We start from the raw sequence: 26,261 nt of genomic DNA on the forward strand, positions 1-26,261 counted from the left end.
GACTGTCCTCCCTCCCTCCCTAGTCCCTTTAGAGACTGTTATCTCTGACGACTGTCCTCCCTCCCTCCCTAGTCCCTTTAGAGACTGTTATCTCTGATGACTGTCCTCCCTCCCTCCCTAGTCCCTTTGAAGACTGTTGTCTCTAATGACTGTCCTCCCTATCTCCCTAGTCCCTTTAGAGACTGTTATCTCTGATGACTGTCCTCCCTCCCTCCCTAGTTTCTTTAGAGACTGTAATCTCTGATGACTGTCCTCCATCTAGTCTCTTTGGAGACTGTTATGTCTCATGACTGTCCTCCCTATCTCACTAGTCTCTTTAGAGACTGTTGTCTCTGATGACTGTCCTCCCTCCCTCCCTAGTCCCTTTAGAGACTGTTATCTCTGATGACTGTCCTCCCTCCCTCCCTAGTCCCTTTAGAGACTGTTATCTCTGATGACTGTCCTCCCTCCCTCCCTAGTCCCTTTAGAGACTGTTGTCTCTGATGACTGTCCTCCCTCTAGTCCTTTTAGAGACTGTTATCTCTAATGACTGTCCTCCCTCCCTCCCTAGTCTCTTTAGAGACTGTAATCTCTGATGACTGTCCTCCCTCTAGTCCCTTTAGAGACTGTTGTCTCTAATGACTGTCCTCCCTACCTCCCTAGTCCCTTTAGAGACTGTTATCTCTGATGACTGTCCTCCCTCCCTAGTCCCTTTAGAGACTGTTATCTCTGATGACTGTCCTCCCTCCCTCCCTAGTCCCTTTAGAGACTGTTGTCTCTGATGACTGTCCTCCCTCTAGTCCTTTTAGAGACTGTTATCTCTAATGACTGTCCTCCCTCCCTCCCTAGTCCCTTTAGAGACTGTTGTCTCTAATGACTGTCCTCCCTCCCTCCCTAGTCCCTTTAGAGACTGTTATCTCTGACGACTGTCCTCTCTACCTCCCTAGTCCCTTTAGAGACTGTTGTCTATGATGACTATCCTCCCTCTAGTCCCTTTAGAGACTGTTGTCTCTAATGACTGTCCTCCCTCCCTAGTCCCTTTGGAGACTGTAATCTCTGATGACTCTCCTCCCTCTAGTCCCTTTAGAGACTGTTATCTCTGACGACTGTCCTCCCTCCCTAGTCCCTTTAGAGACTGTTGTCTCTGATGACTGTCCTCCCTCTAGTCCCTTTAGAGACTGTTATCTCTGACGACTGTCCTCTCTACCTCCCTAGTCCCTTTAGAGACTGTTGTCTCTGATAACTATCCTCCCTCTAGTCCCTTTAGAGACTGTTGTCTCTGATGACTGTCCTCCCTCCCTAGTCCCTTTGGAGACTGTAATCTCTGATGACTGTCCTCCCTCTAGTCCCTTTAGAGACTGTTATCTCTGATGACTGTCATCCCTACCTCCCTAGTCCCTTTAGAGACTGTTATCTCTGATGACTGTCCTCCCTATCTTACTAGTCTCCTTAGAGACTGTTATCTCTGATGACTGTCCTCCCTATCTCACTAGTCTCTTTAGAGACTGTTGTCTCTAATGACTGTCCTCCCTCCCTCCCTAGTCCCTTTAGAGACTGTAATCTCTGATGACTGTCCTCCCTCCCTCCCTAGTCCCTTTAGAGACTGTTATCTCTGACGACTGTCCTCTCTACCTCCCTAGTCCCTTTAGAGACTGTTGTCTCTGATAACTATCCTCCCTCTAGTCCCTTTAGAGACTGTTGTCTCTGATGACTGTCCTCCCTCCCTAGTCCCTTTGGAGACTGTAATCTCTGATGACTCTCCTCCCTCTAGTCCCTTTAGAGACTGTTATCTCTGATGACTGTCCTCCCTCCCTCCCTAGTCCCTTTAGAGACTGTTATCTCTGACGACTGTCCTCCCTCCCTAGTCCCTTTAGAGACTGTTGTCTCTGATGACTGTCCTCCCTCTAGTCCCTTTAGAGACTGTTGTCTCTGACGACTGTCCTCTCTACCTCCCTAGTCCCTTTAGAGATTGTTGTCTCTGATAACTATCCTCCCTCTAGTCCCTTTAGAGACTGTTGTCTCTGATGACTGTCCTCCCTCCCTAGTCCCTTTGGAGACTGTAATCTCTGATGACTGTCCTCCCTCTAGTCCCTTTAGAGACTGTTATCTCTGATGACTGTCATCCCTACCTCCTTAGTCCCTTTAGAGACTGTTATCTCTGATGACTGTCCTCCCTATCTTACTAGTCTCCTTAGAGACTGTTATCTCTGATGACTGTCCTCCCTATCTCACTAGTCTCTTTAGAGACTGTTGTCTCTGATGACTGTCCTCCCTCCCTCCCTAGTCCCTTTAGAGACTGCAATCTCTGATGACTGTCCTCCCTCCCTCCCTAGTCCCTTTAGAGACTGTTATCTCTGACGACTGTCCTCTCTACCTCCCTAGTCCCTTTAGAGACTGTTGTCTATGATGACTATCCTCCCTCTAGTCCCTTTAGAGACTGTTGTCTCTGATGACTGTCCTCCCTCCCTAGTCCCTTTAGAGACTGTTATCTCTGACGACTGTCCTCCCTCCCTAGTCCCTTTAGAGACTGTTGTCTCTGATGACTGTCCTCCCTCTAGTCCTTTTAGAGACTGTTATCTCTAATGACTGTCCTCCCTCTCTCCCTAGTCCCTTTAGAGACTCTTGTCTCTGATGACTGTCCTCCCTCCCTCCCTAGTCCCTTTAGAGACTGTAATCTCTGATGACTGTCCTCCCTCCCTCCCTAGTCCCTTTAGAGACTTTTGTCTCTGATGACTGTCCTCCCTCCCTAGTCCCTTTGGAGACTGTAATCTCTGATGACTGTCCTCCCTCTAGTCCCTTTAGAGACTGTTATCTCTGATGACTGTCCTCCCTCCCTCCCTAGTCCCTTTAGAGACTGTTATCTCTGATGACTGTCCTCCCTCCCTCCCTAGTCCCTTTAGAGACTGTTATCTCTGATGACTGTCATCCCTACCTCCCTAGTCCCTTTAGAGACTGTTATCTCTGATGACTGTCCTCCCTATCTCACTAGTCTCCTTAGAGACCGTTATCTCTGATGACTGTCCTCCCTATCTCACTAGTCTCTTTAGAGACTGTTATCTCTGATGACTCTCCTCCCTATCTCCCTAGTCCTTTTAGAGACTGTTGTCTCTGATGACTGTCCTCCCTCCCTTCCTAGTCTCTTTAGAGACTGTTGTCTCCGATGAATGTCCTCCCTCTAGTCCCTTTAGAGACTGTTATCTCTAATGACTGTCCTCCCTCCCTCCCTAGTCCCTTTAGAGACTGTTATCTCTGACGATTGTCCTCCCTCCCTCCCTAGTCCCTTTAGAGACTGTTATCTCTAATGACTGTCCTCACTCCCTCCCTAGTCCTTTTAGAGACTGTTATCTCTGACGACTGTCCTCCCTCCCTCCCTAGTCCCTTTAGAGACTGTTATCTCTGACGACTGTCCTCCCTCCCTCCCTAGTCCCTTTAGAGACTGTTATCTCTGATGACTGTCCTCCCTCCCTCCCTAGTCCCTTTGAAGACTGTTGTCTCTAATGACTGTCCTCCCTATCTCCCTAGTCCCTTTAGAGACTGTTATCTCTGATGACTGTCCTCCCTCCCTCCCTAGTTTCTTTAGAGACTGTAATCTCTGATGACTGTCCTCCATCTAGTCTCTTTGGAGACTGTTATGTCTCATGACTGTCCTCCCTATCTCACTAGTCTCTTTAGAGACTGTTGTCTCTGATGACTGTCCTCCCTCCCTCCCTAGTCCCTTTAGAGACTGTTATCTCTGATGACTGTCCTCCCTCCCTCCCTAGTCCCTTTAGAGACTGTTATCTCTGATGACTGTCCTCCCTCCCTCCCTAGTCCCTTTAGAGACTGTTGTCTCTGATGACTGTCCTCCCTCTAGTCCTTTTAGAGACTGTAATCTCTGATGACTGTCCTCCCTTCCTCCCTAGTCCCTTTAGAGACTGTTATCTCTGATGACTGTCCTCCCTCCCTCCCTAGTCCCTTTAGAGACTGTTGTCTATGATGACTATCCTCCCTCTAGTCCCTTTAGAGACTGTTGTCTCTGATGACTGTCCTCCCTCCCTAGTCCCTTTGGAGACTGTAATCTCTGATGACTGTCCTCCCTCTAGTCCCTTTAGAGACTGTTATCTCTGATGACTGTTCTCCCTACCTCCCTAGTCCCTTTAGAGACTGTTATCTCTGACGACTGTCCTCCCTCCCTAGTCCCTTTAGAGACTGTTATGTCTAATGACTGTCCTCCCTCCCTCCCTAGTCCCTTTAGAGACTGTTATCTCTGATGACTGTCCTCCCTCCCTCCCTAGTCCCTTTAGAGACTGTTGTCTCTAATGACTGTCCTCCCTCTAGTCCCTTTAGAGACTGTTATCTCTGATGACTGTCATCCCTACCTCCCTAGTCCCTTTAGAGACTGTTATCTCTGATGACTGTCCTCCCTATCTCACTAGTCTCCTTAGAGACTGTTATCTCTGATGACTGTCCTCCCTATCTCACTAGTCTCTTTAGAGACTGTTATCTCTGATGACTGTCCTCCCTATCTCCCTAGTCCTTTTAGAGACTGTTGTCTCTGATGACTGTCCTCCCTCCCTCCCTAGTCTCTTTAGAGACTGTTGTCTCCGATGACTGTCCTCCCTCTAGTCCCTTTAGAGACTGTTATCTCTAATGACTGTCCTCCCTCCCTCCCTAGTTTCTTTAGAGACTGTAATCTCTGATGACTGTCCTCCCTCTAGTCCCTTTAGAGACTGTTGTCTCTAATGACTGTCCTCCCTATCTCCCTAGTCCCTTTAGAGACTGTTATCTCTGATGACTGTCATCCCTACCTCCCTAGTCCCTTTAGAGACTGTTATCTCTGATGACTGTCCTCCCTCCCTCCCTAGTCCCTTTAGAGACTGTTGTCTCTGATGACTGTCCTCCCTCTAGTCCTTTTAGAGACTGTTATCTCTGATGACTGTCCTCCCTCCCTCCCTAGTCCCTTTAGAGACTGTTATCTCTGATGACTGTCCTCCCTCCCTAGTCCCTTTGGAGACTGTAATCTCTGATGACTGTCCTCCCTCTAGTCCCTTTAGAGACTGTTATCTCTGATGACTGTCCTCCCTCCCTCCCTAGTCCCTTTAGAGACTGTTGTCTCTGATGACTATCCTCCCTCTAGTCCCTTTAGAGACTGTTGTCTCTGATGACTGTCCTCCCTCCCTAGTCCCTTTGGTGACTGTAATCTCTGATGACTGTCCTCCCTCTAGTCCCTTTAGAGACTGTTATCTCTGACGACTGTCCTCCCTCCCTAGTCCCTTTAGAGACTGTTATGTCTGATGACTGTCCTCCCTCCCTCCCTAGTCCCTTTAGAGACTGTAATCTCTGATGACTGTCCTCCCTCCCTCCCTAGTCCCTTTATAGACTGTTATCTCTGATGACTGTCCTCCCTCCCTCCCTAGTCCCTATAGAGACTGTTGTCTCTGATGACTGTCCTCCCTCCCTAGTCCCTTTGGAGACTGTAATCTCTGATGACTGTCCTCCCTCTAGTCCCTTTAGAGACTGTTATCTCTGATGACTGTTCTCCCTACCTCCCTAGTCCCTTTAGAGACTGTTATCTCTGACGACTGTCCTCCCTCCCTAGTCCCTTTAGAGACTGTTATGTCTAATGACTGTCCTCCCTCCCTCCCTAGTCCCTTTAGAGACTGTTATCTCTGATGACTGTCCTCCCTCCCTCCCTAGTCCCTTTAGAGACTGTTATCTCTGACGACTGTCCTCCCTCCCTAGTCCCTTTAGAGACTGTTGTCTCTAATGACTGTCCTCCCTCTAGTCCCTTTAGAGACTGTTATCTCTGATGACTGTCATCCCTACCTCCCTAGTCCCTTTAGAGACTGTTATCTCTGATGACTGTCCTCCCTATCTCACTAGTCTCCTTAGAGACTGTTATCTCTGATGACTGTCCTCCCTATCTCACTAGTCTCTTTAGAGACTGTTATCTCTGATGACTGTCCTCCCTATCTCCCTAGTCCTTTTAGAGACTGTTGTCTCTGATGACTGTCCTCCCTCCCTCCCTAGTCTCTTTAGAGACTGTTGTCTCCGATGACTGTCCTCCCTCTAGTCCCTTTAGAGACTGTTATCTCTAATGACTGTCCTCCCTCCCTCCCTAGTTTCTTTAGAGACTGTAATCTCTGATGACTGTCCTCCCTCTAGTCCCTTTAGAGACTGTTGTCTCTAATGACTGTCCTCCCTATCTCCCTAGTCCCTTTAGAGACTGTTATCTCTGATGACTGTCATCCCTACCTCCCTAGTCCCTTTAGAGACTGTTATCTCTGATGACTGTCCTCCCTCCCTCCCTAGTCCCTTTAGAGACTGTTGTCTCTGATGACTGTCCTCCCTCTAGTCCTTTTAGAGACTGTTATCTCTGATGACTGTCCTCCCTCCCTCCCTAGTCCCTTTAGAGACTGTTATCTCTGATGACTGTCCTCCCTCCCTAGTCCCTTTGGAGACTGTAATCTCTGATGACTGTCCTCCCTCTAGTCCCTTTAGAGACTGTTATCTCTGATGACTGTCCTCCCTCCCTCCCTAGTCCCTTTAGAGACTGTTGTCTCTGATGACTATCCTCCCTCTAGTCCCTTTAGAGACTGTTGTCTCTGATGACTGTCCTCCCTCCCTAGTCCCTTTGGAGACTGTAATCTCTGATGACTGTCCTCCCTCTAGTCCCTTTAGAGACTGTTATCTCTGACGACTGTCCTCCCTCCCTAGTCCCTTTAGAGACTGTTATGTCTGATGACTGTCCTCCCTCCCTCCCTAGTCCCTTTAGAGACTGTAATCTCTGATGACTGTCCTCCCTCCCTCCCTAGTCCCTTTATAGACTGTTATCTCTGATGACTGTCCTCCCTCCCTCCCTAGTCCCTATAGAGACTGTTGTCTCTGATGACTCTCCTCCCTCCCTAGTCCCTTTGGAGACTGTAATCTCTGATGACTGTCCTCCCTCTAGTCCATTTAGAGACTGTTATCTCTGATGACTGTCCTCCCTCCCTCCCTAGTCCCTTTAGAGACTGTTGTCTCTGATGACTATCCTCCCTCTAGTCCCTTTAGAGACTGTTGTCTCTGATGACTGTCCTCCCTCCCTGGTCCCTTTGGAGACTGTAATCGCTGATGACTGTCCTCCCTCTAGTCCCTTTAGAGACTGTTATCTCTGACGACTGTCCTCCCTCCCTAGTCCCTTTAGAGACTGTTATGTCTAATGACTGTCCTCCCTCCCTCTCTAGTCCCTTTAGAGACTGTTATCTCTGACGACTGTCCTCCCTCCCTAGTCCCATTAGAGACTGTTGTCTCTGATGACTTTCCTCCCTCTAGTCCCTTTAGAGACTGTTATCTCTGACGACTGTCCTCTCTACCTCCCTAGTCCCTTTAGAGACTGTTGTCTCTGATGACTATCCTCCCTCTAGTCCCTTTAGAGACTGTTGTCTCTGATGACTGTCCTCCCTCCCTAGTCCCTTTGGAGACTGTAATCTCTGATGACTGTCCTCCCTCTAGTCAATTTAGAGACTGTTATCTCTGATGACTGTCCTCCCTCCCTAGTCCCTTTAGATACTGTTATGTCTAATGACTGTCCTCCCTCCCTCCCTAGTCCCTTTAGAGACTGTTGTCTCTGATGACTGTCGTCCCTCCCTAGTCCCTTTGGAGACTGTAATCTCTGATGACTGTCCTCCCTCTAGTCCCTTTAGAGACTGTTATCTCTGATGACTGTCCTCCCTCCCTCCCTAGTCCCTTTAGAGACTGTTGTCTCTGATGACTATCCTCCCTCTAGTCCCTTTAGAGACTGTTGTCTCTGATGACTGTCCCCCCTCCCTAGTCCCTTTAGAGACTGTTATCTCTGATGACTGTCCTCCCTATCTCCCTAGTCTCTTTAGAGACTGTTGTATCTGATGACTGTCCTCCCTCCCTCCCTAGTCCCTTTAGAGACTGTTATCTCTGATGACTGTCCTCCCTCCCTCCCTAGTCCCTTTAGAGACTGTTCTCTAATGACTGTCCTCCCTCTAGTCCCTTTAGAGACTGTTATCTCTAATGACTGTCCTCCCTATTTCCCTAGTCTCTTTAGAGACTGTTGTCTCTGATGACTGTCCTCCCTCCCTCCCTAGTCCCTTTAGAGACTGTTATCTCTGACTGTCCTCCCTCTAGTCCCTTTAGAGACTGTTATCTCTGATGACTGTCCTCCCTCCCTAGTCCAGTTAGAGACTGTAATCTCTGATGACTGTCCTCCCCCCCTAGTCTCTTTAGAGACCGTTATCTCTGATGACTGTCCTCCCTATCCCCCTCGTCCCTTTAGAGACTGTAATCTCTGATGACTGTCCTCCCCCTCTAGTCCCTTTAGAGACTGTTATCTCTGATGACTGTCCTCCCTCCCTAGTCCCTTTAGAGACTGTTATCTCTAATGACTGTCCTCCCTCTAGTCCCTTTAGAGACTGTTATCTCAGATGACTGTCCTCCCTCCCTCCCTAGTCCCTTTAGAGACTGTTATCTCTAATGACTGTCCTCCCTCCCTCCATAGTCCCTTTACAGACTGTTATCTCTGATGACTGTCCTCCCTCTAGTCCCTTTAGAGACTGTTGTCTCTGATGACTGTCCTCCCTCCCTCCCTAGTCACTTTAGAGATTGTTATCTCTAATGACTGTCCTCCCTCTAGTCCCTTTAGAGACTGTTATCTCTGATGACTGTCCTCCCTCCCTCCCTAGTCCCTTTAGAGACTGATATCTCTAATGACTGTCCTCCCTCCCTCCCTAGTCCCTTTAGAGACTGTTATCTCTTCACTATGGGCCCTGGTCCAAATAAGTCAACTTTATAGGGAATGATGGTTCCCTTCTCTCAGTAGAGCAGTACCATGTTATTCCCAGTCACTGTGGTCCTCTCCTCTCAGCGCTGTTGGGTCTGGATTTTGGGGCACAAAGAAATGCTTTGATAATTTGCTCTGTTGTTTTTCCTTTGTGGCACCTGTTGTTGGTTTGGTTCTCTTAACCCTTCTGTTTACTTTTTGTTTTGGCTCCATTGTCTTCATTTACGTTCACTGCAACATGCCTGACCTGTTTGCATGTGAGATATGCAGCAACCAGTTTCATTTTGTTTTAAAAGAAGGTGTCTTGTTTGTTTCTACTGGTAGGAATACCCCCCCCCCCCTCTATATATCTCTATCTATATATATATATATACTGTATATATATATCATTCTCTCTATATATATATGTACTGTATCTCTCTATCTCTCTCTCTATATATATATGTACTGTATCTCTCTATCTCTCTCTCTCTATATGTATGTACTGTATCACTATATATCTCTCTCTATATATATATGTACTGTATCTCTATATATCTCTCTCTCTATATATATATATATATATGTACTGGATCTCTATATATCTCTCTCTATATATATATGTACTGTATCTCTATGTCTCTCTCTCTCTCTCTATATATATGTACTGTATCTCTATATATCTCTCTCTTTATATATATGTACTGTATCTCTATATATCTCTCTCTATATATAAATGTACTGTATCTCTATATATCTCTCTCTCTCTATATATATGTACTGTATCTCTATGTCTCTCTCTCTATATATATATGTACTGTATCTCTATGTCTCTCTCTCTATATATATATACAGTTGAAGTCGGAAGTTTACATACACCTTAGCCAAATACATTTAAACTCAGTTTTTCACAATTCCTGACATTTAATCCTAGTAAAACATTCCCTGTCTTAGGTCAGTTAGGATCACCACTTTATTTTAAGAATGTGAAATGTCAGATTGAATAGTAGAGAGAATTATTTATTTCAGCTTTTATTTCTTCCATCACATTGCCAGTGGGTCAGAAGTTTACGTACATTCAATTAGTATTTGGTAGCATTGCCTTTAAATTGTTTAACTTGGGTCAAATGTTTCGGGTAGCCTTCCACAAGCTTCCCACATTAAGTTGGGTGAATTTTGGCCCATTCCTCCTGACAGAGCTGGTGTAACTGAGTCAGGTTTGTAGGCCTCCTTGCTCGCACACACTTTTTCAGTTCTGCCCACAACATTTTCTATAAGATTGAGGTCAGGGCTTTGTGATGGCCACTCCAATACCTTGACTTTGTTGTCCTTAAGCCATCTTGCCACATCTTTGGAAGTATGCTTGGGGTCATTGTCCATTTGGAAGACCCATTTGCGACCAAGCTTTAACTTCCAGACTGATGTCTTGAGATGTTGCTTCAAAATATCCACATAATTTTCCTACCTCATTAAGCCTTCTATTTTGTGAAGTGCACCAGTCCCTCCTGCAGCAAAGCACCCCCACAACATGATGCTGCCACCCCTGTGCTTCATGGTTGGGATGGTGTTCTTCGGCTTGCAAGCCTCCCCCTTTTTCCTCCAAACATAACGATGGTCATTATGGCCAAACAGTTCTATTTTTGTTTCATCAGACCAGAGGACATTTCTCGAAAAAGTATGATCTTTGTCCCCATGTGCAGTTGTAAACCGTAGTCTGGCTTTTTTATTGCGGTTTTGGAGCAGTGGCGTCTTCCTTGCTGAGTTGCCATTCAGGTTATGTACCTGTTTTCTCCAGCATCTTCACAAGGTCCTTTGCTGTTGTTCTGTGATTGATTTGCACTTTTCGCACCAAAGTATGTTCATCTCTAGGAGACAGAACACATTTCCTTCCTGAGCGGTATGACGGCTGCTAGGTCCCATGGTGTTTATACTTGTACCTTCAGGCATTTGGAAATTGCTCCCAAGGATGAACCAGACTTGTGGAGGTCTACAATTTTTTTTCTGACGTCTTTGCTGATTTATTTTGATTTTCCCATGATGTCAAGCAAAAAGGCACTGAGTTTGAAGGTAGGCCTTGAAATACATCCACAGGTACACCTCCAATTGAGTCAAATTATGTCAATTAGCATATCAGAAGATTCTAAAGCCATAAAATCATTTTCTGGAATTTTCCAAGCTGTTTAAAGGCACAGTCAACTTAGTGTATGTAAACTTCTGACCCACTGGAATTGTGATACAGTGAATTATAAGTGAAATAATCTGTCTGTAAACAATTGTTGGAAAAATGACTTGTGTCATGCACAAAGTAGATGTCCTAACCGACTTGCCAAAAGTATAGTTTGTTAACAAGAAATCTGTGGAGTGGTTGAAAAATGAGTTTTATTGACTCCAACCTAAGTGTATGTAAACTTCCGACTTCAACTGTATATATATTTTTGATTGATTTCTTTGCTCTGATTTAGTTTTTCCTCTTTATCTGTTCGTGCAGTCGTTTTTTTCTGCAATGCTGTTCACTGCAATTCTTCACTAACCCCCGTCGTCCCCTCGTCCCTTCCATTGTGACGACTAGGTCCTGTGGGGTTCCGCAGTAGTAGAGACATGGACAACACTTTGGTTCCTACCCTGTCACACTTTGGTTCCTACCCTGTTACAGTATTGTTATGTCAACACCCGGGAGTGTATACCAAAAACCCCTAAAATCACTTCCTGTTGAACTTTGAACTCGCATAGCCCAACAAAACAAAACTATTCTAGGGAGTCCGAATGCGGGGTCTCTTTTTCCAGGCAGCGTTTTATGTTTGGTTATGTTTTATCGTTTTGATTTCTTGTTTTTTTTTTTGCTGAACAAAGAACAGCTACTCATATTTATAACAGGTAATCTGCTCCACCCTGAAGAATTAAGGTGAAGAGCATTTTGTTGATGTTGATGTTTTTATGATTCTTTCTTTGTATTTTTAACCCTTAATGGACATTTAGTTGTTTTCTTTTTGTTCCTGTTTTGGCATTTGGCTTTTTTTTGTCGTCACGATCTGGCTTTATGCTTTATGCTTCCTGCATGGCCTGAGAACCCCGCTGCCCTGTCTCTCTCCTCATGTCCTTCTCCTCCTCCTCTCCCCCTCTCCTTTCCTCTCCTCTCCTAATGTCGTTTTTGGTCTTTTTTGTAGAGACAGTTTGTACTCTGTATCTTCTCTCTGACTGGGCTCTATAAGCATGCCTTCCCAGCATCCTCTCTGCCTGGCCTAATCCCCCAGCATGCTCTGCTCTCGCTTCCCAAAACGTCTTCTTATTCAATTCCACGTTTTTGTTTATTCTCAATATAATGTTTTTGTGTTTTATGATGTTTGTCTGACTCACTTATGGATAACCATATAGATACAGTGCCTTCCGGAAGTATTCACACCCCATTACTTTTCCCACATGTTGTTGTCTTACAGCCTGAATTTAAAATGGATTACATGGATATGTTTTGTCACTGGCCTACACACAATACCCCCAAAAATGTCAAAGTGGAATTATGTTTTCAGGAATGTTTACAAATGAATAAAAATGAAAATCTGAAATGTTTTTAGTCAATAAGTATTCAACCCCTTTGTTATGCCGATTTCTAAATACATTCAGGAGCCAACATTTTCTTAACAAGTCACATGGACTCACTCAGTGTGCAATAATTAACCTGATTTTGGAATGACTACCTCATAGTCATACCTCACTTTGGGGCGGCAGCGTAGCCTAGTGGTTAGAGTGTAGAGGCGGCAGCGTAGCCTAGTGGTTAGAGTGTAGAGGCGGCAGCGTAGCCTAGTGGTTAGAGTGTAGAGGCGGCAGCGTAGCCTAGTGGTTAGTGTGTAGAGGCGGCAGCGTAGCCTAGTGGTTAGAGTGTAGAGGCGGCAGCGTAGCCTAGTGGTTAGTGTGTAGAGGCGGCAGCGTAGCCTAGTGGTTAGAGCGTTGGACTAGTAACCGAAAGGTTAAAAGATCAAATCCCCGAGCTGACAAGGTACAAATATGTCGTTCTGCCCCTGAACAAGGCAGTTAACCCACTGTTCCTAGGCCGCCAATGAAAATAAGAATTTGTTCTTACCTGACTTGCCTAGTAAGATTAAGGTAAAAAAAAATATATATATATATATATATATCTCTGTACCCCACACAAACAATTATCTGTAAGGTCCCTCAGTCGAGCAACCACAAAGACCAGGGAGGTTTTCCAATGGCGGTCAAAGGGCACCTATTGGTAGATGTAGAAATTCAAATAAGACATTGAATGTCCCTTTGATCATTAATTACACTTTGGATGGTGTATAAATACATCCAGTCACTATAAAAATACAGGCGTCCTTCCTAACTCAGTTGCCAGAGAGTAAGGAAACCGCTCAGATATTTCACCATGAGGCCAATGGTGACTTTAAAACAGTTACGGAGTTTAATGGCTTTGATAGGAAAAAACTGAGGATGGATCGACAACATTGTAGCTACTCCACAATAAATTAATAGAAGAAAACCTGTACAAAATGAAAATATTCCAAAACATACATCCTGTTCGCAACAAGGCACTTAATTTGGCAAAGAAATGTACTTTTTGTCCTGAATACAAAGCGTTATATTTGGGGCAAATCCAACACAACACGTCACTGAGTACCTTTCATATAAGGACAATTACCTAAAACACAAAGCCAAATATACACTTGAGTTTCTTACCAAGACGACATTGAATGTTACTGAGTGGCCTAGTTACAGTTTTGACTTAAATCGAAAATATATGGCAACACTTGCAAATGGCTGTCTAGTAATGAACAACGAACAACTTGACAGAGTTTGAATAATTACAAAAATGGGCAAATATTGTACAATCCAGGTGTGCAAAGCTCTTAGATACTTACCCAGAAAGACTCACAGCTCTTAGATACTTACCCAGAAAGACTCACAGCTCTTAGAGACTTACACAGAAAGACTCACAGCTCTTAGATACTTACCCAGAAAGACTCACAGCTGTTAAAGACTTACCCAGAAAGACTCTCAGCTCTTAGAGACTTACCCAGAAAGACTCACAGCTCTTAGAGACTTACCCAGAAAGACTCACAGCTCTTAGAGACTTACCCAGAAAGACTCACAGCTCTTAGAGACTTACACAGAGAGACTCACAGCTCTTAGAGACTTACCCAGAGAGACTCACAGCTCTTAGAGACTTACCCAGAAAGACTCACAGCTGTTAAAGACTTACCCAGAAAGACTCTCAGCTCTTAGAGACTTACCCAGAAAGACTCACAGCTCTTAGAGACTTACCCAGAGAGACTCACAGCTTTTAGAGACTTACCCAGAAAGACTCACAGCTCTTAGAGACTTACCCAGAAAGACTCACAGCTCTTAGAGACTTACCCAGAAAGACTCACAGCTCTTAGAGACTTACCCAGAGAGACTCACAGCTCTTAGAGACTTACCCAGAAAGATTCACAGCTCTTAGAGACTTACCCAGAAAGACTCACAGCTCTTAGAGACTTACCCAGAAACACTCACAGCTCTTAGAGACTTACCCAGAAAGACTCACAGCTCTTAGAGACTCACCCAGAAAGACTCACAGCTGTAATCGCTGCCAAAGGTGATTCTAACATGTATTGACACAGGAGTGTAAATACTTATGTAAATGAACCATTTCTGTATTTAATTTTCAATACATTTGCAAAAATGTTTAAAAAAAACATGTTTTCACTTTGTCATTATGGGATATTGTTTGTAGATGGGTGAGAGAAAAAAACTCAATTTGATCCATTTTGAATTCAGGCTTTAACACAACAAAATGTGGAATAAGTCAAGGAGTATGAATACTTTCTGAAGGCTCTGTAAAATGTATACCTCATACATCTATGTGAGCAATGTAAGCTAAATTAAATATACAATATTTGAAAGAGTCATTTGAATCTGATATCGACAAAGAGAGAAATCTCTCTCTCTCCCTGAATCGATGTCTTGGTTGAGTTAGAGCCTGGGCAACAGAACATGTCATTCTAGCCAGACAAGAGATCTTGTTTTATTTAGCCAATAAGGAAACCAATGACACGTACTGGACGCAGCCAACAGGTTAGTTTACAGCCTAGTCTCAGAGCACCTTAAGAGTGATTCTCTGTCCATCATCATTTTATCTATTTTCCTTGCTGTTGTCTTGTTCCATCACTTTCTCTCTCTCTCTCATCCCTCACTCTCTCCCTTCTCTCCCTATCTCTCTCTCATTCACCTCTCCATCCCCCTCTCCCTCCATCCCTCTCTATTCCCCTCCCTTTCTCTCACCCCACCTCTATCCCTCTCTCTCCCCCTTTCCATTCCCCCTTCTCCATCCTTCTCTCACCCCACTCTAACCCCCCTCTCTCCATCCCTCTCTCTCCATCCCCCTCCACCTCTCTCTCCCTTCTCTCTCCATCCTCTTTCCCCACCTCCATTCCTCTCTCTCCATCCCCCCCTCTCTCCCCTCTCTCTTCATTCTTCTCTCACCCCCCTCTCCATCCCCCCTCTCTCATCCCTCTTTCTCACCCTCTCTCTCCATCCCTCTCTCTCACCCTCTCCATCCCCCTCTCTCCATCCCTCTCTCTCACCCTCTCCATCCCCCTCTCTCCATCCCTCTTTCTCACCCTCTCTCTCCATCCCTCTCACCCCCCTCTCCATCCCCCCTCTCTCCATTCCTCTCTCTCATCCCTCTCTCTCACCCTCTCTCACCCTCTCCATCCCTCTCCATCGCTCTCTCTCATCCCTCTCTCTCACCCTCTCCATCCCCCTCTCTCCATCCCTCTCTCTCACCCTCTCCATCCCCCTCTCTCCATCCCTCTTTCTCACCCTCTCTCTCCATCCCTCTCACCCCCCTCTCCATCCCCCCTCTCTCCATTCCTCTCTCTCATCCCTCTCTCTCACCCTCTCTCACCCTCTCCATCCCTCTCCATCGCTCTCTCTCATCTCTCTCTCTCACCCTCTCCATCCCTCTCTCTCACCCTCTCCATCTCTCTCTCTCACCCTCTCCATCCCTCTCTCTCACCCTCTCCATCCCTCTCTCTCCATCGCTCTCTCTCACCCTCTCCATCCCTTTCTCTCACCCTCTCATCCCTCTCTCTCCATCCGTCTCTCTCACCCTCTCTCTCCATCCCTCTCTCTCACCCTCTCCATCCCTCTCTCTCACCCTCTCCATCCCTCTCTCTCACCCTCTCCATCGCTCTCTCTCATCCCTCTCTCTTACCCTCTCCATCCTTCTCTCTCCATCCCTCTCTCTCACCCTCTCCATCCCTCTCTCATCCCTCTCCATCCCTCTCTCTCCATCCCTGTCTCTCACCGTCTCCATCCCTCTCTCTCACCCTCTCCATCGCTCTCTCTCATCCCTATCTCTTACCCTCTCCATCCCTCTCTCTCCATCCCTCTCTCTCACGCTCTCCATCCCTCTCTCTTATCCATCTCCATCCCTCTCTCCATCCCTCTCTCTCCATCCCTCTCTCTCACCCTCTCCATCCCTCTCTCTTATCCCTCTCCATCCCTCTCTCCATCCATCTCTCTCCATCCCTCTCTCACCCTCTCCATCCCTCTCTCTCCATCCCTCTTTCTCCATCCATCTCTCTCCATCCCTCTCTCCATCCCTCTCTCTCCATCCCTCTCTCTCACCCTCTCCTTCCCTCTCTCACCCTCTCCATCCCCCCTCATCCTCTCTCTCCATCCCTCTCTCTCCATCCCTCTCTATCCCCCCTCACCCTCCAGACCATGGGGAGATGATGGACATCCAGGGAGCCTATATGGGAGGCAGCCCGTCGTCATGGCAGCAGGGAGCAGAGTGCACCAGTCACATGTCGTCATGTCTGCCTTGCTCCGCAGGAGGCAGTAACGTCTCATTGGAATACCCAGCAGGCTGCACCTGCATCCACGACCGGTGAGAATATACACACACACACACACACACACACACACACACACACACACACACACACACACACACACACACACACACACACACACACACACACACACACACACACACACACACACACACGCATGGACTCACACGTGCACATACACGTACACTCCTGCAGAGAATGGATCACATCATTAATTGATAACCTGAAATCACAATCTCACCGCTTTATGTGTGTCCTGACTCCAGGAGCCCTCTGAAGATGCTGTGCCAGAATATGAAACGGCAGATCGTCTCCAGGGCCTTCTACGGATGTAAGTCTGTCTGTGTTTTCTCTCTCAGAGTTGTTTGTTTCTCAGTTCCTATGGCATAAAGGAAGAGACCAGTTCCTATGGCATAAAGGAAGAGACCAGTTCCTATGGCGTAAAGGAAGAGACCAGTTCCTATGTCGTAAAGGAAGAGGCCAGTTCCTATGGCGTAAAGGAAGAGACCAGTTCCTATGGCGTAAAGGAAGAGACCAGTTCCTATGGCGTAAAGGAAGAGACCAGTTCCTATGTCGTAAAGGAAGAGACCAGTTCCTATGGCGTAAAGGAAGAGACCAGTTCCTGTGGCGTAAAGGAAGAGACCAGTTCCTATGGCGTAAAGGAAGAGACCAGTTCCTATGGCGTAAAGGAAGAGACCAGTTCCTATGGCGTAAAGGAAGAGACCAGTTCCTATGGCGTAAAGGAAGAGACCAGTTCCTATGGCGTAAAGGAAGAAACCAGTTCCTATGTGGTAAAGGAAGAGACCAGTTCCTATGGCGTAAAGGAAGAGACCAGTTCCTATGTCGTAAAGGAAGAGACCAGTTCCTATGGCGTAAAGGAAGAGACCAGTTCCTATGGCGTAAAGGAAGAGACCAGTTCCTATGTCGTAAAGGAAGAGACCAGTTCCTATGTGGTAAAGGAAGAGACCAGTTCCTATGGCGTAAAGGAAGAGACCAGTTCCTATGGCATAAAGGAAGAGACCAGTTCCTATGTCGTAAAGGAAGAGACCAGTTCCTATGGCGTAAAGGAAGAGACCAGTTCCTATGTCATAAAGGAAGAGACCAGTTCCTATGGCGTAAAGGAAGAGACCAGTTCCTATGTCGTAAAGGAAGAGACCAGTTCCTATGTCGTAAAGGAAGAGACCAGTTCCTATGTCGTAAAGGAAGAGACTAGTTCCTATGGCGTAAAGGAAGAGACCAGTTCCTATGGCGTAAAGGAAGAGACCAGTTCCTATGTCATAAAGGAAGAGACTAGTTCCTATGGCGTAAAGGAAGAGACCAGTTCCTATGGCGTAAAGGAAGAGACCAGTTCCTATGTGGTAAAGGAAGAGACCAGTTCCTATGGCGTAAAGGAAGAGACCAGTTCCTATGGCGTAAAGGAAGAGACCAGTTCCTATGGCGTAAAGGAAGAGACCAGTTCCTATGGCGTAAAGGAAGAGACTAGTTCCTATGGCATAAAGGAAGAGACCAGTTCCTATGGCGTAAAGGAAGAGACCAGTTCCTATGGCGTAAAGGAAGAGACTAGTTCCTATGGCGTAAAGGAAGAGACTAGTTCCTATGGCATAAAGGAAGAGACCAGTTCCTATGGCGTAAAGGAAGACACCAGTTCCTATGGCGTAAAGGAAAAGACCAGTTCCTATGGCGTAAAGGAAGAGACCAGTTCCTGTGGCGTGAAGGAAGAGACCAGTTCCTATGGCGTAAAGGAAGAGACCAGTTCCTATGGCGTAAAGGAAGAGACCAGTTCCTATGGCGTAAAGGAAGAGACCAGTTCCTATGGCGTAAAGCAGGGGTGTCAAACTCATTCCACGGAGGGCCTAGTGTCTGCAGGTTTTTGGTTTTTCCTTTCAATAAAGCCCTAGACAACCAGGTGTGGGGAGTTCCTAACTAATTAGTGATGTTAATTCATCAATCAAGTACAAGGGAGGAGCGAAAACCCGCAGACACTCGGCCCCCCGTGGAATGAGTTTGACACCTGTGGCGTAAAGGAAGAGACCAGTTCCTATGTCGTAAAGGAAGAGACCAGTTCCTATGTGGTAAAGGAAGAGACCAGTTCCTATGGCGTAAAGGAAGAAACCAGTTCCTATGTCGTAAAGGAAGAGACCAGTTCCTATGGCATAAAGGAAGAGACCAGTTCCTATGGCGTAAAGGAAGAGACCAGTTCCTATGGCGTAAAGGAAGAGACCAGTTCCTATGGCATAAAGGAAGAGACCAGTTCCTATGTGGTAAAGGAAGAGACCAGTTCCTATGTCGTAAAGGAAGAGACCAGTTCCTATGTCATAAAGGAAGAGACCAGTTCCTATGTGGTAAAGGAAGAGACCAGTTCCTATGTCGTAAAGGAAGAGACCAGTTCCTATGGCGTAAAGGAAGAGACCAGTTCCTATGGCGTAAAGGAAGAGCAGTTCCTATGTGGTAAAGGAAGAGACCAGTTCCTATGGCGTAAAGGAAGAGACCAGTTCCTATGTCATAAAGGAAGAGACCAGTTCCTATGTGGTAAAGGAAGAGACCAGTTCCTATGGCGTAAAGGAAGAGACCAGTTCCTATGGCGTAAAGGAAGAGACCAGTTCCTATGGCATAAAGGAAGAGACCAGTTCCTATGTGGTAAAGGAAGAGACCAGTTCCTATGGCGTAAAGGAAGAGACCAGTTCCTATGGCGTAAAGGAAGAGACCAGTTCCTATGTCGTTAAGGAAGAGACCAGTTCCTATGTCGTAAAGGAAGAGACCAGTTCCTATGTCATAAAGGAAGAGACCAGTTCCTATGTGGTGAAGGAAGAGACCAGTTCCTATGGCGTAAAGGAAGAGACCAGTTCCTATGTCATAAAGGAAGAGACCAGTTCCTATGGCATAAAGGAAGAGACCAGTTCCTATGTGGTAAAGGAAGAGACCAGTTCCTATGGCATAAAGGAAGAGACCAGTTCCTATGGCGTAAAGGAAGAGACCAGTTCCTATGGCATAAAGGAAGAGACCAGTTCCTATGTCGTAAAGGAAGAGACCAGTTCCTATGGCGTAAAGGAAGAGACCAGTTCCTATGGCGTAAAGGAAGAGACCAGTTCCTATGGCATAAAGGAAGAGACCAGTTCCTATGGCGTAAAGGAAGAGACCAGTTCCTATGTCATAAAGGAAGAGACCAGTTCCTATGGCGTAAAGGAAGAGACCAGTTCCTATGGCGTAAAGGAAGAGACCAGTTCCTATGGCGTAAAGGAAGAGACCAGTTCCTATGGCGTAAAGGAAGAGACCAGTTCCTATGTCGTTAAGGAAGAGACCAGTTCCTATGTCGTAAAGGAAGAGACCAGTTCCTATGTCATAAAGGAAGAGACCAGTTCCTATGTGGTGAAGGAAGAGACCAGTTCCTATGGCGTAAAGGAAGAGACCAGTTCCTATGTCATAAAGGAAGAGACCAGTTCCTATGGCATAAAGGAAGAGACCAGTTCCTATGTGGTAAAGGAAGAGACCAGTTCCTATGGCGTAAAGGAAGAGACCAGTTCCTATGTCGTAAAGGAAGAGACCAGTTCCTATGGCATAAAGGAAGAGACCAGTTCCTATGTCGTAAAGGAAGAGACCAGTTCCTATGGCGTAAAGGAAGAGACCTCCTGTCTTCTTTCATGTCTTTCTTTCTCTCAACTCCTTCTTGCCCTTTTCTTTCCCTTCTTCTTTCTCGCCACACCTGTCTCTTGTCCCTCCCTCCCTGCAGGGCTGGCCTACTGTCGACACCTGTCCACGGTCCGTACCCACCTGTCAGCACTGGTCAACCACAACATTGTCCCTCCGGACAAACCGTGTGAGGCGTCGGGGGGCCTGAGTAAAGACTTGTGGAGCAAGTACCAGAAAGACTGCAAGGTGGGTTTGTGGGTGGCTGCCTGGGTTGGTTAGTAGGTGGCTGCCTGGGTGGATTGGTGGATGGGTAGCTGGTTGGCTGGTTAGGTGCTGATTGGGTGAGTTTAATGTTACAGCTTGTCCTCTAGAAGGGGTCAATGTAACATAGACATCAGACTGCTTAGTCATTTATTATAATTTTATTAGGCAAGTCCGTGCAGAACACATTTTTTACCTTTGTAATTGTAAATGTTTAATTCCAGGAACAGTGGGTTAACTGCGCTGTTCAGAACAACCGGATTGTACTTTGTCAGCTCGGGGATTCGACCTTTCAACCTTTCGGTTACTAGTCCAACGCTCTAACCAATAGGCTACCTGCCTCTAACCACTAGACTACCTGCCTCTAACCACTAGACTACCTGCTTCTAACCACTAGACTACCTGCTTCTAACCACTAGACTACCTGCCTCTAACCACTAGACTACCTGCCTCTAACCACTAGGCTACCTGCCTCTAACCACTAGACTACCTGCCTCTAACCACTAGACTACCTGCCTCTAACCACTAGGCTACCTGCCTCTAACCACTAGGCTACCTGCCTCTAACCACTAGGCTACCTGCCTCTAACCACTAGACTACCTGCCTCCTCTAACCACTAGGCTACCTGCCTCCTCTAACCACTAGGCTACCTGCCTCTAACCACTAGGCTACCTGCTTCTAACCACTAGACTACCTGCCTCTAACCACTAGACTACCTGCCTCTAACCACTAGACTACCTGCTTCTAACCACTAGACTACCTGCCTCTAACCACTAGACTACCTGCCTCTAACCACTAGACTACCTGCTTCTAACCACTAGACTACCTGCCTCTAACCACTAGACTACCTGCCTCTAACCACTAGACTACCTGCTTCTAACCACTAGACTACCTGCCTCTAACCACTAGACTACCTGCCTCTAACCACTAGACTACCTGCTTCTAACCACTAGACTACCTGCCTCTAACCACTAGGCTACCTGCCTCCTCTAACCACTAGACTACCTGCCTCTAACCACTAGACTACCTGCTTCTAACCACTAGACTACCTGCCTCTAACCACTAGGCTACCTGCATCCTCTAACCGCTAGGCTACCTGCCTCTAACCACTAGGCTACCTGCCTCCTCTAACCACTAGGCTACCTGCCTCCTCTAACCACTAGGCTACCTGCCTCCTCTAACCACTAGGCTACCTGCCTCCTCTAACCACTAGGCTATCTGCCTCCTCTAACCACTAGGCTACCTGCCTCCTCTAACCACTAGGCTACCTGCCTCCTCTAACCACTAGACAACCTGCCTCTAACCACTAGACTACCTGCCTCTAACCACTAGACTACCTGCTTCTAACCACTAGACTACCTGCCTCTAACCACTAGACTACCTGCCTCTAACCACTAGGCTACCTGCCCCTAACCACTAGGCTACCTGCCTCCTCTAACCACTAGGCTACCTGCCTCTAACCACTAGGCTACCTGCCTCTAACCACTAGGCTACCTGCCTCTAACCACTAGGCTACCTGCCTCCTCTAACCACTAGGCTACCTGCCTCCTCTAACCACTAGGCTACCTGCCTCTAACCACTAGGCTACCTGCATCTAACCACTAGGCTACCTGCCTCTAACCACTAGGCTACCTGCCTCTAACCACTAGACTACCTGCCTCTAACCAATAGGCTACCTGCCTCCTCTAACCAATAGACTACCTGCCTCCTCTAACCACTAGACTACCCCTCTCTCAACCACTAGACTACCTGCCTCCTCTAACCACTAGGCTACCTGCCTCTAACCACTAGACTACCTGCCTCTAACCACTAGACTACCCCTCTCTCAACCACTAGACTACCTGCCTCCTCTAACCACTAGGCTACCTGCCTCCTCTAACCACTAGGCTACCTGCCTCCTCTAACCACTAGGCTACCTGCCTCTAACCACTAGGCTACCTGCTTCTAACCACTAGGCTACCTGCCTCCTCTAACCACTAGGCTACCTGCCTCCTCTAACCACTAGGCTACCTGCCTCCTCTAACCACTAGACTACCTGCCTCTAACCACTAGACTACCTGCCTCTAACCACTAGGCTACCTGCCCCTAACCACTAGGCTACCTGCCTCCTCTAACCACTAGGCTACCTGCTTCTAACCACTAGGCTACCTGCTTCTAACCACTAGACTACCTGCCTCTAACCACTAGGCTACCTGCTTCTAACCACTAGACTACCCCTCTCTCAACCACTAGGCTACCTGCCCCTAACCACTAGGCTACCTGCCTCCTCTAACCACTAGGCTACCTGCCTCTAACCACTAGGCTACCTGCCTCTAACCACTAGGCTACCTGCCTCCTCTAACCACTAGGCTACCTGCCTCCTCTAACCACTAGGCTACCTGCCTCTAACCACTAGGCTACCTGCATCTAACCACTAGACTACCTGCCTCTAACCACTAGGCTACCTGCCTCTAACCACTAGACTACCTGCCTCTAACCAATAGGCTACCTGCCTCCTCTAACCAATAGACTACCTGCCTCCTCTAACCACTAGACTACCCCTCTCTCAACCACTAGACTACCTGCCTCCTCTAACCACTAGGCTACCTGCCTCTAACCACTAGACTACCTGCCTCTAACCACTAGACTACCCCTCTCTCAACCACTAGACTACCTGCCTCCTCTAACCACTAGGCTACCTGCCTCCTCTAACCACTAGGCTACCTGCCTCCTCTAACCACTAGGCTACCTGCCTCTAACCACTAGGCTACCTGCTTCTAACCACTAGGCTACCTGCCTCCTCTAACCACTAGGCTACCTGCCTCCTCTAACCACTAGGCTACCTGCCTCTAACCACTAGGCTACCTGCTTCTAACCACTAGGCTACCTGCTTCTAACCACTAGACTACCTGCCTCTAACCACTAGGCTACCTGCCTCTAACCACTAGACTACCTGCCTCCTCTAACCACTAGACTACCTGCCTCTAACCACTAGGCTACCTGCTTCTAACCACTAGACTACCCCTCTCTCAACCACTAGACTACCTGCCGCCCAGTCATCACATTCAACATAACAATGCAACGTAGACATCAGACTCTCCATCCCTCTCTCTCACCCTCTCTCTCCATCCCTCTCTCTCACCCTCTCTCTCCATCCCTCTCTCTCACCCTCTCTCTCCATCCCTCTCTCTCACCCTCTCCATCCCTCTCCATCCCTCTCTCTCCATCCCTCTCTCTCACCCTCTCTCTCCATCCCTCTCTCTCACCCTCTTTCTCCATCCCTCTCTCTCTCCATCCCTCTCTCTCACCCTCTCTCTCCACCCCTCTCTCTCACCCTCTCCATCCCTCTGAAACTGACTTGAAAGAAGTATGTTTTGATCATAGACTGTTCTCTTGTGTTGCTGCCAACTCTAGAATGGCTAACCCCAGCCCTCTCATATCTCTCTTCCTCCATCCTAGTCTCATCTAATTGTAATGGGTCTCAGAAAAATTAACTGTCATGAAAGAGCATGTAATCAGTGCTTCACTTGGACTGAAATAGGTTCCGGTACTGATTTTGGGTGCCAGTAGTGTTTATATTTAGGTCTCTCTCTCTCTCTCTCTCTCTCTCTCTCTCTCTCTCTCTCTCTCTCTCTCTCTCTCTCTCTCTCTCTCTCTCTCTGTCCCTCTCTGTCTCTCTCTCTCTCTCTCTCTCTCTCTCTCTCTCTCTCTCTCTCTCTCTCTCTCTCTCTCTCTCTCTCTCTCTCTCTCTCTCTCTCTCTCTCTCTCTCTCAATTCAATTCAATTCAATTCAATTCAAGGGGCTTTATTGGCATGGGAAACTTGTTAACATTGCCAAAGCAAGTGAGGTAGACAATACACAAAAGTGAAACAAACAATACAAATTAACAGTAAACATTACATATACAGAAGTTTCAAAACAATAAAGACATTACAAATGTCATATATGTGTACAGTGTTGTAACAATGTACAAATGGTTAAAGCACACAAGTTAAAATAAATAAGCATAAATATGGGTTGTATTTACAATGGTGTTTGTTCTTCACTGGTTGCCCTTTTCTTGTGACAACAGGTCACAAATCTTGCTGCTGTGATGGCACACTGTGGAATTTCACCCAGTAGATATGGGAGTTTATCAAAATTGGATTTGTTTTCGAATTCTTTGTGGATCTGTGTAATCTGAGGGAAATATGTGTCTCTAATATGGTCATACATTGGGCAGGAGGTTAGGAAGTGCAGCTCAGTTTCCACCTCATTTTGTGGGCAGTGAGCACATAGCCTGTCTTCTCTTGAGAGCCATGTCTGCCTACGGCGGCCTTTCTCAATAGCAAGGCTATGCTCACTGAGTCTGTACATAGTCAAAGCTTTCCTTAAGTTTGGGTCAGTCACAGTGGTCAGGTATTCTGCCACTGTGTACTCTCTGTTTAGGGCCAAATAGCATTCTAGTTTGCTCTGTTTTTTTGTTAATTCCTTCCAATGTGTCAAGTAATTATCTTTTTGTTTTCTCATGATTTGGTTGGGTCTAATTGTGCTGTTGTCCTGGGGCTCTGTGGGGTGTGTTTGTGTTTGTGAACAGAGCCCTAGGACCAGCTTGCTTAGGGGACTCTTCTCCAGGTTCATCTCTCTGTAGGTGATGGCTTTGTTATGGAAGGTTTGGGAATCGCTTCCTTTTAGGTGGTTGTAGAATTTAACGGCTCTTTTCTGGATTTTGATAATTAGTGGGTATCGGCCTAATTCTGCTCTGCATGCATTATTTGGTGTTCTACGTTGTACACGAAGGATATTTTTGCAGAATTCTGCATGCAGAGTCTCAATTTGGTGTTTGCCCCATTTTGTGAAATCTTGGTTGGTGAGCGGACCCCAGACCTCACAACCATAAAGGGCAATGGGCTCTATGACTGATTCAAGTATTTTTAGCCAGATCCTAATTGGTATGTTGAAATTTATGTTCCTTTTGATGGCATAGAATGCCCTTCTTGCCTTGTCTCTCAGATCGTTCACAGCTTTGTGGAAGTTACCTGTGGTGCTGATGTTTAGGCCGAGGTATGTATAGTTTTTTTGTGTTCTCTAGGGCAACGGTGTATAGATGGAATTTGTGGTCCTGGCGACTGGACCTTTTTTGGAACACCATTATTTTGGTCTTACTGAGATTTACTGTCAGGGCCAAGGTCTGAGATAATCTGTGCAGAAGATCTAGGTGCTGCTGTAGGCCCTCCTTGGTTGGTGACAGAAGCACCAGATCATCAGCAAACAGTAGACATTTGACTTCGGATTCTAGTAGGGTGAGAACGGGTGCTGCATACTGTTCTAGTGCCCGCGCCAATTCGTTGATATATATGTTGAACAGGGTGGGGCTTAAGCTGCATCCCTGTCTCACCCCACGACCCTGTGTGAAGAAATGTGTGTGTTTTTTGCCAATTTTAACCGCACACTTGTTGTTTGTGTACATGGATTTTATAATGTCGTATGTTTTACCCCCAACACCACTTTCCATCAATTTGTATAGCAGACCCTCATGCCAAATTGAGTCGAAGGCTTTTTTGAAATCAACAAAGCATGAGAAGACTTTGCCTTTGTTTTGGTTTGTTTGGTTGTCAATTAGGGTGTGTAGGGTGAATACATGGTCTGTTGTACGGTAATTTGGTAAAAAGCCAATTTGACATTTGCTCAGTACATTGTGTTCATTGAGGAAATGTACGAGTCTGCTGTTAATGATAATGCAGAGTATTTTACCAAGGTTACTGTTGACGCATATTCCACGGTAGTTATTGGGGTCAAATTTGTCTCCACTTTTGTGGATTGGGGTGATCAG

At 46.6% G+C, this 26,261-nt stretch overlaps 1 protein-coding gene across 3 annotated transcripts in view; it reads left to right on the forward strand.

Moving 5' to 3' along the window:
• sgsm2 (small G protein signaling modulator 2) overlaps positions 1–26,261 on the forward strand; it is a 190,324-nt gene that overhangs the window by 148,299 nt on the left and 15,764 nt on the right. For all 3 annotated transcript variants that reach the window (XM_055880646.1, XM_055880645.1, XM_055880647.1), the window contains 3 exons: positions 16,448–16,616; positions 16,848–16,912; positions 20,309–20,454. In XM_055880646.1, coding sequence (XP_055736621.1) covers positions 16,448–16,616; positions 16,848–16,912; positions 20,309–20,454 — 380 coding nt within the window. The remainder of the gene's footprint in view (positions 1–16,447; positions 16,617–16,847; positions 16,913–20,308; positions 20,455–26,261) is intronic.

Source organism: Salvelinus fontinalis, chromosome 24 (genome assembly GCF_029448725.1).
Source record: "Salvelinus fontinalis isolate EN_2023a chromosome 24, ASM2944872v1, whole genome shotgun sequence".
Taxonomy (NCBI): Eukaryota; Metazoa; Chordata; class Actinopteri; order Salmoniformes; family Salmonidae; genus Salvelinus; species Salvelinus fontinalis.